Source organism: Parasteatoda tepidariorum, chromosome X2, assembly GCF_043381705.1.
Source record: "Parasteatoda tepidariorum isolate YZ-2023 chromosome X2, CAS_Ptep_4.0, whole genome shotgun sequence".
NCBI lineage: Eukaryota > Metazoa > Arthropoda > Arachnida > Araneae > Theridiidae > Parasteatoda > Parasteatoda tepidariorum.
Window position 1 is genome coordinate 50,870,768 of NC_092215.1, and position 16,838 is coordinate 50,887,605.

Below are 16,838 nucleotides of genomic sequence, written 5' to 3' on the forward strand. Positions count from 1 at the left end.
TAGAACAAGCATGAATTAAATTAAAATAACGTAACATGCAAACCGTTTTTGTTTAGTGAATGTTTTTTTTAAATTTTTTATAAATATTTAATAAGCTAAAATTTATAACTATAGGAAATATATAAACTATAGGAAATATATAAACTATAGGAACAATAGGAAATATAATTAATACAATAAGAGGGACTGAGCTTTTTTTAAGAACACTTAAAAATTTCTAAAAAATTAAAAGTATATTATATCAAATTGTTAATTCAAATAATTAACTAAATTTAATTTAAAATTTTTCTTGTTAAGAGCAGAATCTTCAGCATTAAAATATTTTCCTGCTTAAAAACTATCAACTCACACATATACATGACCACATCTAATACACAAAATAACTATATTTTTAAAAAAATTACTCCTTTTCTTTTTATATTTATGGAAGAAGAGAAATGAATTTAAAAATATTCATAATACTGTTTTTTTGACAACTACACAATCAGACAATAATCAAGGAAAAATCAAAGTATTTAGAAAAAAATAATACGTAGGAACACAAAGGACAATAACAATCAACAAAATTAAATTAACAAAAAAACAAAACAAAACAATTAACAAAATAACACCAATTTTACAAATAAATGAATAAAATAAAAGTTAAGTAATGCGCAGAAACAAAAAAAAAAAAAAAAAAAAAAAAAAAAAAAAAAAAAAAAAAAAAGAGGACAAACAAAGTAAATACTCAAAATCATAATGATCAATCACTATTTATTAATTTACTTCAGTATTTAAATTCTTAACATATTAGTCACATTTAAATGTATAGATATACTTCAAAAATTTTTATAAAAAAAAAGTAATAAAAGCACACAGTATGCAAAAATCTCTTAGTACCATATACCATACACATTAATAGTTTCTTAACAAATAGAAAATAAACACGAAACATTTTGCTACATGCAAGTAACAAAAAAAAAAAAAAAAAAAACCCAAAGCATTAAGCTTTTTCAGTATACAAACCTTATGTCACTTCAATAAACTCAGTGTCTAATAAGGATAAGTCTGATGATATAAAAAAAGAGCTAAGGCAGTATTACTTACTTTTATAAAACATCAATAGAGAGCAAAATATCTGTCTCCATTCACATAACTTACAACAAACAATAATTTAAGAACTATAACACAAAGCAAAACATATTTAAGCATAGAAACAATCTATTACAATCTATTCTTACTTGACATAGAAACATTAACCTCAATTGTAGTTCAGGATGGGATCTGGAGGTTTTCTTGCTTTAGGTTGTAATTAATTTATTGAAAAAAAGAGTTTTGGTAAGAATCATTTGATAAAATGTACAAAATAATTGGGAAAAAAATTAAAAGCAATTTTTAAATAAAATAAATAAAAAATTAAAGAACATTTCACTATAAGCTAATTTAAAGATGGGGAAAAAAAGAAAGAATAATTATTTCTAGAATGTTAAATAGAAATTATAGTTAAATAAAGATGTCATGTAACAAACGCATAAAAACTTACTCGAGTTAACTAAATATTGGTTAGTAACACCTGGATGGTCGACATCATGGACAGCTGCTGCAAATAGTGTAGCAAGTATTTCCAAATCAGTAAAAACTGACTGAAAAAATAAATAAATAGATATTTAGTAAATAAATAGTTTTGTCACATATTCTGAAAAAGTATATCAAAATTTGCAAGTGATTTGGATGCTATTGTCTTAGTACTTTTATGACTGACAATTTTACACAGAAACTATGTCACCAGCTATTATTTTGTAATTGAATATGGAAGTAAGTTAAATACTCTAAATCTTGATTTCAAGTGCAAATGTTGCTGGCTGATGATGAGTTAACTCATCATGGATAAAACGTTTGGACACGAAAGACGCATTAACTTATCAACAATCAAAATGTGTTTTGGAGCAGATTAGAGCAAATAGTCTTTATATTCAGAGCAGCATAAAGCTTTTAAAATTAAATTTTTGATAATTTTTGTTAAATACTTAACATTTTAAATCATGCGAGCTGAATATCCGTTCTTTGTAATGGAGAGAAAAAAATAAAAATAATCAGTACTTTAAGAAATTATGCACAAATCTGAAATTTATACACCAATACAATAAATCAAGCTGAGTTATTATTATTATTTGCCATGCAGGTGATTTTTGATTATTATAATAAACAAAACACGTTTTTAGAACTTCCTCACATTAAGATAAATATTAATTGATTCCGTATTTGGCATATTGCTGTTTTCCGAGATCAACTCATGATAGTCAAAATTTAAAATTTTTATCAATTTTTTCTGGTATTTATGCTTCTAGGAACTCTAGTACTTTTGAAGGGACAAAAAATGCATTTCTCCAATAATAAAGCTGTACAGTATTGATGCAGTTTTAACAAGTATCAAGTATACTATCATAACATTTTGTACCTGCTTTTATGGATTTGCTACATATTAAGGCTACATCAACTACCATAATACCAATATTTATACATTACCAAAATTAGGTATCATTGGCGAGAAAAATAGCATGGCAATTTTTCACGTTATTAGTACCACATTAGTATCACGTCCAATTAGTACCACTTCTTCATTAACTTTGCCTTTTACACATAAATAATTTTTTATTTCAACCGGTGCCGATTACCAAAATTAATGAAACATAATTCACACAAAACCATGCTTAGGGCGGGTGAACTGGACAACCATCCAAGGCCGTTAAAATTTTGGGCTGCCACAAATTCAAGAGCGATTAATAGTTTCATTGCAAGTTCTTTTTTACATATGCTAAATCTTGGACATATTTTTACTATTCATTGGATATATAATTTATACCAGTTATTGTAAATTATATTTATAACTGTGTCTAATTTTATTTCAGTTAATGTTCCTCAAGATCTGGAGTGTAAGTTTTAAAATAATAATATGGAAATTTTGTCCACTTTCAACCTTTACGCCATAGAAATTAATTGCATTAAAAATTTCACATATTGCCATTTTGTGAGAGTGTGTGGAAGGCAATCCTGAAGAACTGCTGTGGAAAATGTCAAGAAAAATAAAAAGCAGAATTTGCATGTTTAAAAAGTATTTAATTAAAAAAAAAATTGTTGATTTGAATGACATGAATTTTTTTCAAATCATAGATATATCTAAAAAATATTATTTATACAGTACTTCATTACCCAATATATTATACTTAAGACTGTGATAATAAACTATTGATATCAAATCTCATTGATAATACATATTTTATTCATTCCAAATGTTGACGAACAATCAATAAAATCTGATTGGAATTTTTAAAAAAATCCAATGTGTAATATATACTTTGTTAAATGAAATATGATTTTTAATAACTATGATAAAATGTTATAATGTTTTGTCTAGAACCGCTAAAGCCCAAAGCATGCCCTGAATCCACATCATTTTTTTATTGTTTTTTACATATCTTTGTGGTTTCTTATTTTTTGATATTTTTAATTACATATGGGACACAATGTTATTAAGACACCAAAATTTCAGATTTGAGCAATAACCAATTGCTTAGAATTTACTGAAAAATCAATTATTGATATGTCTGATTCCATAGTAATTTTCTGTTTTATGATTCTCTTTTTTCTGCATCTTCTATTTGGATTTTCAAATTTCGATATTTCCATACGATATTATTGCATATGTGTACGTCAAATTTCAAGGTATTACTTGTGGGTGTGATCTATTCTCACTGATTCTATAGTAAATCCTATTATTTAGATTTTTTGTCAACCCTTTTAACATGGCAGTTTCAATTCCAATATCTAAAACGTTCTGATTACAAGTGTGTTTCGTTAATTTGGTATAAAATTTTTTTAATGCGCTTCATGCGATGAGGGGAAAAACTCTCCTAAATAAACATGCAGGGGTGATTGTGAGTCCACGTCAAAATTCCGGAAAATTTCTTAAGTAAAAAAAGAAAAAAGAAGAAAAAAACAGTTTATATTGAAAAATTAGAAAAAATTTTAAACAAGTTTTTTTTTCCCTTTTTCTCAACATTTCTTAGTTTCCTTAAAATATATTTAAAATTTTACACATACCAATGATGATCTGGAGAAGTAATTAAAATTTACAAACATGTCTTTCTTTCTTGAGTTTATGATTATAACAACTATTTACTGATAAAAAATGAATATTAATCATGAATATAAGCCTATAAAGTATCTCATTAGCTCTCCCTTACAAACAAATAAAATAAATTGTGATTTTAAGTTCCACCTTTGAAAATTTGATTTCCAGAAACTTCTGTGATCAATGATTTTTTGAAACATCTGGACCTTCGATCTCTGGAAACTTCCGGATCACTGTTAGCGAAAATTCCGGAAATCCGGATTTTTTCCGGAGCACAATCAGCCCTGAACATGTTAATCAACGTTTAGATGAAAAAAGAAAATTGCTTGCAGTTTTGGGGCAGCAAAACTGATTTTAATGGGACTATATGCGCTAAAGTTTCACATTTTGCTCAACTAATATTAAAGAGTTTGCAGCAGCAACAAATGTAAATGGCATTGTATAGTTAAGATAAGCTGAGCAACTAGCATTAGGAACTATGTATGATGAAAAATGAAAAGATCACTATTATTGTATTTTTTTTATTTAAATTTAAATAATTAGCTGATTTTCCTTAAACTGGCACCTTTCCATCTCATATTTAAACAACAGATACAATCTTCGAATTTTTCGATAAAAAATAATTGAAATATAGTTGATTAGAGCAGAATAAAAAATATTTAGTATTTATTTTACACAAAATTAATTAAATAATCGATCTAAACAAAATACTCATAAAGTGTTAAGTGACAATCAGCACCATTCAATTACAAAAAAAAAAAAAAAAAAAAAAAAAAAAAAAAAAAAATTCACTATAGATCAACTTGGGCATTTTTTAAAATGGCTCAGACTCATTGCAGTATAAAAGATGCTGCGGCCAGTAATGCAATGTCACAACCATTATATTTGTAATGCACAACACTATTTGCTACAGAAACCGGAATTTTCAGTAGCATTATAAAACACTCACAAACAAAGTAAGTTGTAATCAGTGTTTTTATTTTAATTTTGTGCCATCAAATGCTGTTTTGTTGATGCTTGGGTTCCAAAATAGAATAGCCCTGATTATGAATAATAAGATATGAATTCCAAAGAAAAAGTAAATATAATAGCATTTTTGAAATCAGAAGAGAATATATAAGAAATAACAGATTTTTTACAACTTACATCCAAAGCTGGCGAAGATAATAACACATGGACAGATTGTGTAACATCACAAGCATGGTTTCTATTATGGTATGGCACTTTGAGATAATGATCCTCCAAAGTCATCAAAAAATTTAAAAGGGTCTTTGAAGGAATGTTGAAAGTCTTCAGTAAATCTCGATCCTTTATGGAAAAATGAATTATTAGTATACAATTCATTAATTTTATAATTTAAAATGGAAATATTATAAGTTATCAATAAAACACTAGAAATGCTTTAATATAACTCTTCAAAACAACTGCCTAATGACACAATTAGTTAACAGAATATGCATAGTCAATATCATGCAAATTATTTTCCAAAAACTCTCAAAAAATATGATCATAATAGAGTATAAATAAATGCTTGTTATGAATAATTTTTTTAAAAATATAATCTTTATAAGATTAACAAAAGAAATTGCTAAATTTCATCGAATGTTGTTCAGTACTTTTAAAATTAAATAGATAATATCCAATACATACATTTATTAAATATGCAACATAGTTTGTAAAATACAATGAAATGAAGAAATGTGTCATTTAAGCAAATCAAAAAAATATGATGCAAAATTCAGACAATGAATATTTTTTTGGAAAAATAACTATCATATTTAAATAAATTTAAATTAGAAAATCAATTTGCCAATAATCAGCTTAAATTTTTAGAAAGAATCTAAAAGGTTGAAGCATGCACATCAGTTTTGAAGTATTTAATTACCGTAATTTCGCGCGTATANCGGACCTGCGGACTATACTGTGGTGCGGACTATACGTGCGAAATTACGGTATGAACAATTTTTCAGATTTGAAGAGCTGATTTCTGCTTAAAATTTGTCTCCCATAGATAGAATAAAGACAAATTTTATATATGTATAGGCACTACTCCCATTCTGAAGCTTACATAAAAAGTATTCATTGTTTTATACCAGGGTTTTCTAAGGTAGGCCCAGCCCAAAAAACCTCAACAGGTTTTTTCGGTTTGGGTTCAGTTGAAAAAACGCATCTTTATATCCACTAGGTAAGTTTCTTTGCAAAGATCAAATTAAATTGCTCTTTGAAATTATCAAGTTATTATTTTATAAATTTAACTAAGTAACTTTTTATACAAAATTGCATGAAATAACATATTTTAGTAATCAGATTTTTACTAACAAAATTTAAAATAAATGAACTGAATGCATGAAAAAAATAAGTTCATGATTAAATAAAACATATTGCTAAGTTATAATCTACAAATTATCTATAAAACAAAGTATATATAATATGCATACATTTTACACTTATGGCAAATAATTTATTTAGATGGTTATTAAACTCTGCAGAGGGGATTTTTCCTTTGACTGTTAAAAGAATCCATAAGTTTTGCTTTTACTTCTTGTTTCTACTTTACATTTCTAAAAAGTTCACCTTCAAGCATATTAGAGATATGTATTTATTGGTAAGAATTATAATATAAAATATACAAAAACAAAACAATGTGTTATTTCAGTGGTTTATCAGTATAATTTTTGCGATATGTTAGGCATATCTTTTAATATTTTGACATTAATTTCTTGGAAACACAAAATTATGTGCAGTTTCTTTTTATTTTAATACAACATCTCAAATTTACACACAACTCACCTTTTTGTAGTGAAAGGTATTTGCTTAACTCTGTGTTTTTAGGGTGGGGTCCAATTTCTTTCTTGTTCATTTTAAACTGTTTTTTCTGTATATTATTCAAAGGTGAAAATATTCAAAAGAGAATTTTTATGCAAATTTAAAGGATGTAAAAATTGTCGTACAGAATTATATAGTTTGATTAAGCACTTTAAGGAGATAAGACATTGTTCTATCAATTGGCTCTTTTGAGGTTCTGTTGGACATATCCTCTTTATAGTATGTTGAGTAATGTTTAAGATATCAATATCTATATCTTATTTTTATTTTTGTCATACACCATAAGCAATTTAAAATCCACAAATTTGCCTTCACTCTCTTATAAGATCAAATAGTAAAAAACAGATATGAAAATAAACTGCTATGGCACTATATAAATTATAATAAAAAATGTGCAGATAAAATTTTAGCTGTATGTTGACAGCATATTTTTGTGAGCAATACAATTATATTTATATATTAATTGAAAGTAACGATCTGAGATTAGTTCTCAATTTCTGTTTTATTTCTATGACATAATTTAAAAGGTTGTAAAGGTTATAAAATAATTTTTTAATGGTCTTTGGATTACACTTATTGACATAAAATTTAAGAAATAAACTTTCAAAATTACAAATATAAACACATTGAACAGTAAAAGAAGTATAAAAAACTAGAAAAAACCCGGACACACAACATTTTAAAACATTGAATAGTGAATGAAGCAAAAAAAAAAATTAAAATTTAATTTAAAATGAAAACTATATACGCAGAGTGATCTATATAACATTTTTAATCAAATTATGACATACTTTACTCAATTAAAGAGCATGTCATTGTTTCATAATATCAATGCATATTAACTAAAGTATTTAAAAGATTCTTAAACTTTCAAATTTTAAAAATAATATCACAACTAAAACAAAAATAAATACATCGAAGAAAATACATTAAAAAAATAAATTAAAAAAGTAAATAAAAATAAAATAGAACCAAAGCAATATGCTTACTCTAAATATTTTATGTCCAACTGCTGTTAAAGGTCGCTGTTCTGAATAAACATCTATTTTAAAAATGTCTAAGCCCCATCTATTTGTGTCTTCTAACATCTACAAAAAAGCAAAAAAAAACTATGAAATGCAATTATTAAGACAATTATAATGATAATATTATAAATTATACATAAATAAGAGAAAATATTATTGATTAATATATTAAATAGATATTCAATTTAATGCAATATTTATTTTTAAATAACATAGAAATCTATGTCTGAAACAATCAGAAAGTACTTTTGCAACATATATTGAAATTAACTACAATTGTTAATCATACTTTTCCAAGCTCCACTTCATATGTAGTTTCAACTCCAAATTTAGGCAGCTTGGTAAGGCTATTAGTATGACAAAGTGGCTTTTTAACACCAGAAATTTGTGACATTGTTTGACTTGTTTTAGACTGTCTTGAAAAATCTTGAGCTTCATCTCCCCAAAGAGCAGGTAAATCAAGTTCCTGTTGCTTATCTACGAAAAAAATTATAAATATTTTACGTATAAAAAGGAGATTTACAGAGGCTTGAAGTTTTTTTAAAGCAAAAACTGTAATCTATAGATTAATACAAATATAGATTTTGAAATCCTGAGCTTGTGACATTTGTCATTAATATTTTAAATTTACTTTTACTTCGAGGCATTTACAAGTACATCAGGAGAGTTTTAGACAGTGAATAGTATTTAATTATGATCCAACTTCAGAATATGTAATGGAGTATTACCCAATTTCTTTTCAGAAAAGAAAAAAATCAATAAGTTGACAGATTTCTTTTTAAAATATGTGCCAATCAAGGTTATTTATTTAAAGTACAGTACAGAACCCATTATCCGGAAATCAGAAAACTGGAAAACCAAAAAAACGGAAAGAAATTCGATACATTTTCCCGCCATTTTTTAAAAGAAAATTTTTTTTCCTCATAAGATTTTAGGATTTTTCTTTCTCTTTTGAAAGATGTTTACCATACCATCATTTTAGAAATAATCATTACTGTATTACTTCATCGTTTTTTCTTCTTTTTAAGATTCTTTCCTAATACTTTTTTTTAGCTGGGCTTAACAATAAAAAATAAAAAAATGGTGTTTTGTAGCGATTCAGAAAACCGGAAAAATCAGTTATCCGTAATAGCGATGGCCCCGATCGTTCCGGATAATCGGTTCCCTACTGTACCTTATATTTCTATAAAAATGGGGAAATTCACAAATTTGCAACACAAAACCTATATTTTTAGATCAGATGTAGTTTCAACCTCTTTAAAATGGCACACTTTAGAACTCGCATGTAATAACTTTCTCTTTAAGTGGCTGTCAAAAAGAATATTTTCACTCTATGAAAACTGTATTAAGCTTAAACACAAAAGGATATTCAATATATAGGATACCTTAGTCAGAACGTATATTAATTTGAACACAAAACATATATTTAAAAAAAAAAGAAGTTTTTTAGTATGCCATTCTTTAAAATAGTACTAATATAGTTTGAGGTCAAGTTTTACTAAAGGTAAAAAGGTGGATTTTTTTTAAACAAAAGTTTAAAGACTATAAAAGACACTTTAAATATGTAGGGTGTCATTCTTGAAAATATTTAAATACACTTTGCCTTTAAGTAGGAATTTTTTCTTAAAATGACAGTCAATTATAGCATTTATAAAGTGAATATGTGCATTAGGATAGAAAAAATATATATAAAACATGTCAGACTTGTATGTGAAAGTATAAATGCAACTTCAAAAGTCAAAAAAAAATTTTTTTTTTTTTCAATTGAAACATTAGCCAGGGGCCTGTCTAGGTTTTTCTGAAAGGTACCTATTTTGTGAAAATTTAGACATAATTTGTGAAAAATTAAAAATTATATTTAAAAATCCAACACAAAAATATGGCAAGAATATGGATTTATAATTTTTTAAGGAATACAAAAATAAAATTTTAAGAAAAAGTATTTTGTGAAACTACCGTTTTTCCTAAAATTAAATTTGCGAAACTACCGTTTTTCCTAAAGTTGAATTTGTGAAGGTACCGCTAAACGGTAGTAAATTCGGTCTGGACAGACCCTTGTTAGCATATCTAATTTTAGTAAACAGTAGTTGAAACTATACTTCTTTCCAAAATGCATAATCGGCAGGATAGATAGAGCCATCAATTTATATTTTAAATAATCCCAAAATTTTTTTAAAATTTGTTTATGAAATAATTTTGTTTATGAACTAAAAAATTTGTTATGAACAAGCACATTTTTGATTATGTATCAGTTCTTTGAACTATTGATTTAATCCATAAGAAATCATTATTTTTTTAATTTACTCGTAATTTCTGCCCTACTTTTTAACATCACAAAGAACACTCTGGAAAATTTATTTCCCAGAATTTTATTGCAGAATTCATGTTTTAAAAAAATATATTATTTTTATATGTGCAATTCATAAAAGTGGTGCAAAATACTTTGCATTCAAATGTAACAGGCAGAAAATAGCATATCAAAAATAGAATTTTTTAATGAAAATGTATGTTAAGTTTTATCAATACAAGGGACACTTAAGAAATTAATTCCACATGCTTCAACTGCAAAGCAAATCATTTTGGACCATGAATAATTTCTACATGGGTCATTCATTAAAACTACTTGTTTATGCATTCAAGTTGAATTTTGATTGAAAATGATATTTAAAAGTAAGGTCCTTTTATTTTATAACCAAAAGGCAACTTAGGTTTAAACATGACAAGGAATAATTTAAAAAACAATCAATTTAAAATACAATCAATTTGTACTATGCACCATTACACCTATATTTCAAAGCCGAAAGTAGTTTTCATCTGCATCATTCTTTAAAATGTTATATACTTCACATAAGAAGTACAACTCCCAATTGGGGTTTCAGTGGCTTTGGGTAAGAACAGTGGTGTATTTAGGACATGGCGAGTGGGGCCATTGCCATGAGTGAAGAAATGACTAATTTTGAAAATTTAAAAGGATTACAATAAAGTGTATAGTTTTTTTTTTTTACTATTTTATAATTTTATGGAGATAATATTTACATAGAGGTGCTAGGTACATTCTTTAAAGAGAAATTATCAAATGATAATCAAAGGCTTTTTCTTCATCTTCAGTCTTGATTAGAGTTTTGGTAAACAACAGTGGAGTATGCAAAAAGGTATATGCTTTAGACAAGGAAAAATGTTTTTAAAAATTTATTTTATTTACATTTCCAATTGTCTAAAACAATATTTATATATTTTTATCTATTGATTTAAATTTAAGAAAAACCCAAAAATGATTTTAGTTTAAAATTTATATTGGTTTAGTCTATTGCATTATATGGATTATTTTCGTCACACTTTGGAAAAAAGACATTAAATTAAATATACCCACTATAATCAGTAACCATATTAGAACAATGTCAGAATTTAAAAACATTGAAAAAGAAATAGAATTGAAAGCTTTGTCTTCTTTTTTAAATATGAGTAATCATTTAAATTAAGTAAAAATTATAAAAAAAATATTTCTAAGAACATAAATTATAATTAATAACTTTTGTTGTATATTAACTGAAAATACATTTTTTAGGCTAAGAAAGCATAAAATTAATCATAATTGTTTAAGTCATGAATTTAGTAATTATGAAATAAGAATTCCTCAATCATTATAGTTATAAGTATAGGCGATTTTTCATTTACAGTAGTTACAATGACATTTTTGACTAATTCATTTCAATGAATAAATTAAATCTACTTAGAAATTTATTAAATTACACTAATGTACACAAAATAAAATTATCGTTTATCTACATCCATGATATAATTAAAAAAATTTTTTTTGCTACTAAGTAAATTTTAACGGCACATGAGTTTTTAATGTGATAAATTTTAACGGCCAAACTGATATAAATTGACAAATAAATGTGTTGAATTTTGAAGAAGAAAATAAAAAATGTGTTGAATTTTGAAGAAGAAAATAAAATAAACATACCAAGAAATGTCGAGCAAATATATTCAGAAATTTGACTCCCAGACTTTGAATCAGAGAAAATGCTGAGTTCTTTGTTAAGCATTCTCTTAAACTAGAAAAAAAAATTGATCGTATTAAAATAAAATAACTAGAAAACAAAATAATTGAAATTTATATAATGGAATATACATTTTGTATGAAAACTACAATCTAAGGTAACTAAAAAAAGTAAGATTACAATGAACCACCCTAAAAAAGGTTCTTAAGAGCCAGACCAGTTCACATTTTTGAAACATAAAAACATTTTTTAAATATCACTTGAGAAGCAAACATTCTCTCAAGAAATAAGAATGAAAAAGAATTTATAAAAAGCAACAACCCTTTTTTACACAAAATATCTTATTGAAAAAAAAAAAAAACTAATTGCCAAATTATAAGGTAAAGACATGAAAAAGAAACAAAATCAATATCTATAACACCAATTTCCTAGCTATGAAAATATAGGTGGAAAAATGTCATTAAAAATCTTTCAGATAATTTTGTATAGACAATAAGCAACAGATGACTGTATAATAAATGCAAAATTTCATTTGTTTGAAAATTTATGAAGAAAATTAAACATAATACTCTACAGATCTCATTTGCTTTAAAAAAAAAAAAAANAAAAAAAAAAAAAAAAAAAAAAAAAAAACTAAAAGAAATATTTTTCAAATAGCTATATCAGTATGCAGAAAAATAAAAAGTTCTACATGTAAAAATTATGTGGTTATCATAAGAGGCAAAATTTTCCTTTTTTTCCTGATTTATGTAAAACAGTTATGATTAATGAAATAGAATTCTAACATGGTTTGCATATTTTTAAAAATAATAAATATATAATAAAAATATGCATGCTTGGTTGTTTCCTGAACCAGATTTTATAAAATTTTTTTTTTGATAAAACCTAATTGTGCAAAACTAAATTTGCAACCTAGATATGAGGAATGCATTTTTTAAAAAAATAATGCATAAGATGTTTGCAAATTTAAAATCTGATTTAATAATTTAAGTTATAATAGAATGCTTATCATCAATTAGAACAATTAGCTTTGATTCATTAAAAAAACATTCAAATGTAAGGGGAAAATATGGAAAGGAGGGGTAGGGAGAAAATGCAAGACATTTAGTTTAAGGCTTTGTAGAAACATTAATATCATTTTGAAGGATTTGATAAATAAAGAAAACATTCATAAGGGCCCCAAAAAACATCTTTATTTAGGCCTCTTTACAGAGTTTGAAAGGCAGTGAAAAACCTGGGATAAATTGTAAGCATTTCAATAAGAAAAAAATAACAGACACTGCAATAATTTATTTTGTTAAAAAAAAGAAGGTAAAATTATTGAAGAGTCAAGATTTGAAAAAGAGAATATTTTTTCTCATACAGAAGAAACTGTAGCTTTAAATATCACCCTCAATAACACTGAATAGAAATCAGATGCCTTCACAATTGATGTTTTATTCCTAAAAGTCAGGTGAGATAATGCTGTCAGGAAAAGATTATAAACATAAGAGTAAATAATAAGACTCCTTTAAAAAATTATTATAAATTTGCCATTAACTATATTTCACATATATTTCATAGTTTTTCTTTTTGATACCATTACTTCTACTTACATTCATTTCATAGTAGAAAATTTCTGGTTAATCTGAGTTTTCAGTTTTTCAAATAGGCTTCAAAGTATTTTTAAATATAAAAATGAAGCAAAAAATAACAAGATTTTCGTTACCTTGCTCGAAGCCATATCACCCACTGATCTGTGAGTGTGAATATTTTCTAGTTGGTCCAAGCACCAATCAAGCTCAGCTAAAGTTTCACCGGCCAATTTATTAAATTCATCATCTAAAAGTACAAAAATATAATAAATAAAACCATGGAAAATAACTGGTTAATTAGCACTGAGCTGACTGCTAAATCAATAAAATATTATTTTGTTTCATGGGCAAGTATAAAAGCTTTTAGGCACATATGGAGAAATAATTAAAAATTTCATTATAAAAAATTCCCTTGATTTTCAGAATAATGGCTTGAAGGAGAATTTTTGAACTTGAAAGAAAATTAACAAACAACATGTTAAAAACCATATAAAAATATATGTTGAAAACCACATTGAAGTTCACCGATTCTTACTCAAATTATGAATCATATTCTATATTTTTATAATAAAATATGGATAATAAATTTCAAATAATTGGAAAATCAGTTTTTGATTAAATATACAAGTCACAATGAGCAAAAGAAAAAAGCTTCTTACCAGAAAGAGGCTTTGAAGGCGGGGGAGTATTAGAAGAGTTTGAAGGTCGTCTGTTTGCCCTAAACAAAAAATTAATTAAATAATTATAAATTTATTGCATTTACTTTTTATTATAAATTTCTGTAGTTATAAGCAGGGGTAGTGAAAATTCTCAGAGCCGAATATTTCCCAAGAACACACTGTTTTTGGTTTGAAATTTCCACCAAAATTATGCCATTTTTTCTTCTTTTTTTAAGTTACAATACTTTTTTCAAAATATCTTTAGAAAGTAAAGTTAGTACATTGATAAAATTTTTAGGTAATAACTTTTCTTTCACAAAGAAAAATATTCATGTGATTTTACACAATTCTTGAATAAATTAGCATATGTCTTAAATAATAGAAATCAAAATTATGGCATAACGAATTTAAAAATATGTTAAAATAAATGTTAATATTTAAATGACTTATTCTTTCATCCTTCTTATGTTTTATTTGTCTAAATGTAACATTTTTACTTTAGCATTCTGTTTTAAAAATAGTCAGGATTTTTGTAATATAATTTTTTTTTCCAATATAGAAGTATAATTCTGTTCAATTGAATGAAAAAATATTAAAGAATAGACTATCAGTTTTATACATAAAAATAACATTCATAAAATTTAAAGGGAGAAAGAAAAATGTTTTGCATAATGATCTTTTTCTATCATCAACATATAAAAGAATATACATTCCAATAATATAAGTGAAATTATTCTTGCATTTTGAAAAGGAAAAAAAATTTTGACTTCAAAAATCATGATACATGTGGAAATATATGAGAATAATTGCTGAAAAACCCATGTCAAAACCACGTAGCAATACTACAAAATCACATGTAATGGACAAGTCAAAAAGTGATTAACCCAGGGGGCGATTTGAGACTAGGCAGTTGTAATAAATAATACCATATTAAAAATATTGAGATTTTAAAAACCTTGCAGAAATCAATAATAATAACTACCATACTCAATCGAAAAAAGGATGTAATTGTCAGGCCAAAAGTGAAGACTCAATTGCGCTATTCAAATTTTGCATTTAGTAATAATAACTTTGAAAAATACCAGGATAAATAAAAATAATGGAATTAAAAAAAGAAACATATTTGAAAATCAATAACATGGAATCGGCTGAAATCCAGCGTAAGCGGCAGAAAGTGATTTACTCAGAAATGCAATTCGAATCTTGAACAGCGTGTCATAATAACACTGTATGAAATATATTGGCATTTTAAGCAAGGAAAAAAAAAACTGGCGGAAGTTCACAGCACTATCTGCCAACAAAGGATCATGGAGTTACCACAGAATTGGTACAAGTCAAGCTTTCCAAGAAATGATTACTCCAATCAGCACTAATTTCCATGCCGTAATATTATATTAAAAATATAGGGATTTTATTGATTTGGTTCAATTTTATTACAGTAATTTTTTAGCAGAAAATTTTAATAAAGCAAAACGCTTTTTCCAATAAAAACTTTTCAGCGAATTCTGCACCCCTACTCTTAAAAAAACTTTATAAGTAATTAATATTGTAAATAATTATTATTAATGTATGTAGTGTGCTTATTAAGTGCAATAAACTTATTTAAAACTTGATAAAAATCTGCTAATACTGCAATTTATAAATTAGAAAAATCATTAACTCAAAATAAAACAAAATTTAAAAATATATTTTTGTTTCTTTATCACATTGTGTTATTTTGACTGCCTTTTATACAAACTATAAAAAAAAAGTTAATTGTCTTATTAGCTATATGCATTTTTATGAATGTACAAATATATGAAACAAAATTTTAGGGGAAAACAATAAGGATTTTATTGATTTGACTCAATTTTATTATAGCAATTTTTTTACGAGAAAATTTTTTTAAAAAAGTAAACGCTTTTTTCAAAGAATATTTTTTTAGCGAATTTAATTTTAATCAGACCAAAATTTTCCCCAGGATTGCCAGAATTTCTTCAAAACCTCGTAACGACAATCTAGCACATTATGCACTCCTGGTCGTAAATAAACTTTATAAGTAATTATTGTAAATAATTATAATTAATTTATGTAGTGTGCTTATTAAGTGCAATAAACTTATTGAAAACTTCATAATAATTTGCAAATACTGTATTTTATAATTAGAAAAATAATCAACTCAAAATAAATTAAAATTTAAAAATATATACATATTTTTATCATATTGTGTTATCTTCACTATATTTTAGATAAAAAACATAAAAAAAGTGAACAGACTTATAAGTTCTATGTATTTTTATAAATGCACAAATATATGAAGCAAAATTTTTGATGAAAGAACCTGAAAAAATGAGAGAAATACCTTTCAACTAAAAAATACACCAGCTATTACAGAATTAAGAAACTAGTCAAAATAATTTATTTTTTTAAAAAATTAAACTAGTTTTAAGAAATTTTATTTTAAATATTAATCACTTTTCAAGTTTATTATTTTTTTCAGAGCTACATTATTTTTCAATATAAAGACTTATTGCAGGCTAAAAAAAAAATTTCTTTTTTTCAGTTAATAGAATTAAGTTAAAGCAGTCCTTGAGAACTTTGAAAAAATTATTTTTGTTACTCTTCCCTCCCATGACATGGTCACTGGGGAAAAGTCATAA

The 16,838-nt window shown here is 25.4% G+C and overlaps 1 protein-coding gene across 2 annotated transcripts in view; it reads right to left on the minus strand.

The window, feature by feature from the left end:
• Positions 1-16,838, minus strand: part of LOC107443799 (uncharacterized) — a 406,219-nt gene that overhangs the window by 12,059 nt on the left and 377,322 nt on the right. For both annotated transcript variants that reach the window (XM_043040927.2, XM_043040926.2), the window contains 7 exons: positions 14,200-14,258; positions 13,675-13,787; positions 11,930-12,020; positions 8,252-8,439; positions 7,927-8,025; positions 5,258-5,419; positions 1,523-1,622 (listed from right to left, as the gene is read on the minus strand). In XM_043040927.2, coding sequence (XP_042896861.1) covers positions 1,523-1,622; positions 5,258-5,419; positions 7,927-8,025; positions 8,252-8,439; positions 11,930-12,020; positions 13,675-13,787; positions 14,200-14,258 — 812 coding nt within the window. The remainder of the gene's footprint in view (positions 1-1,522; positions 1,623-5,257; positions 5,420-7,926; positions 8,026-8,251; positions 8,440-11,929; positions 12,021-13,674; positions 13,788-14,199; positions 14,259-16,838) is intronic.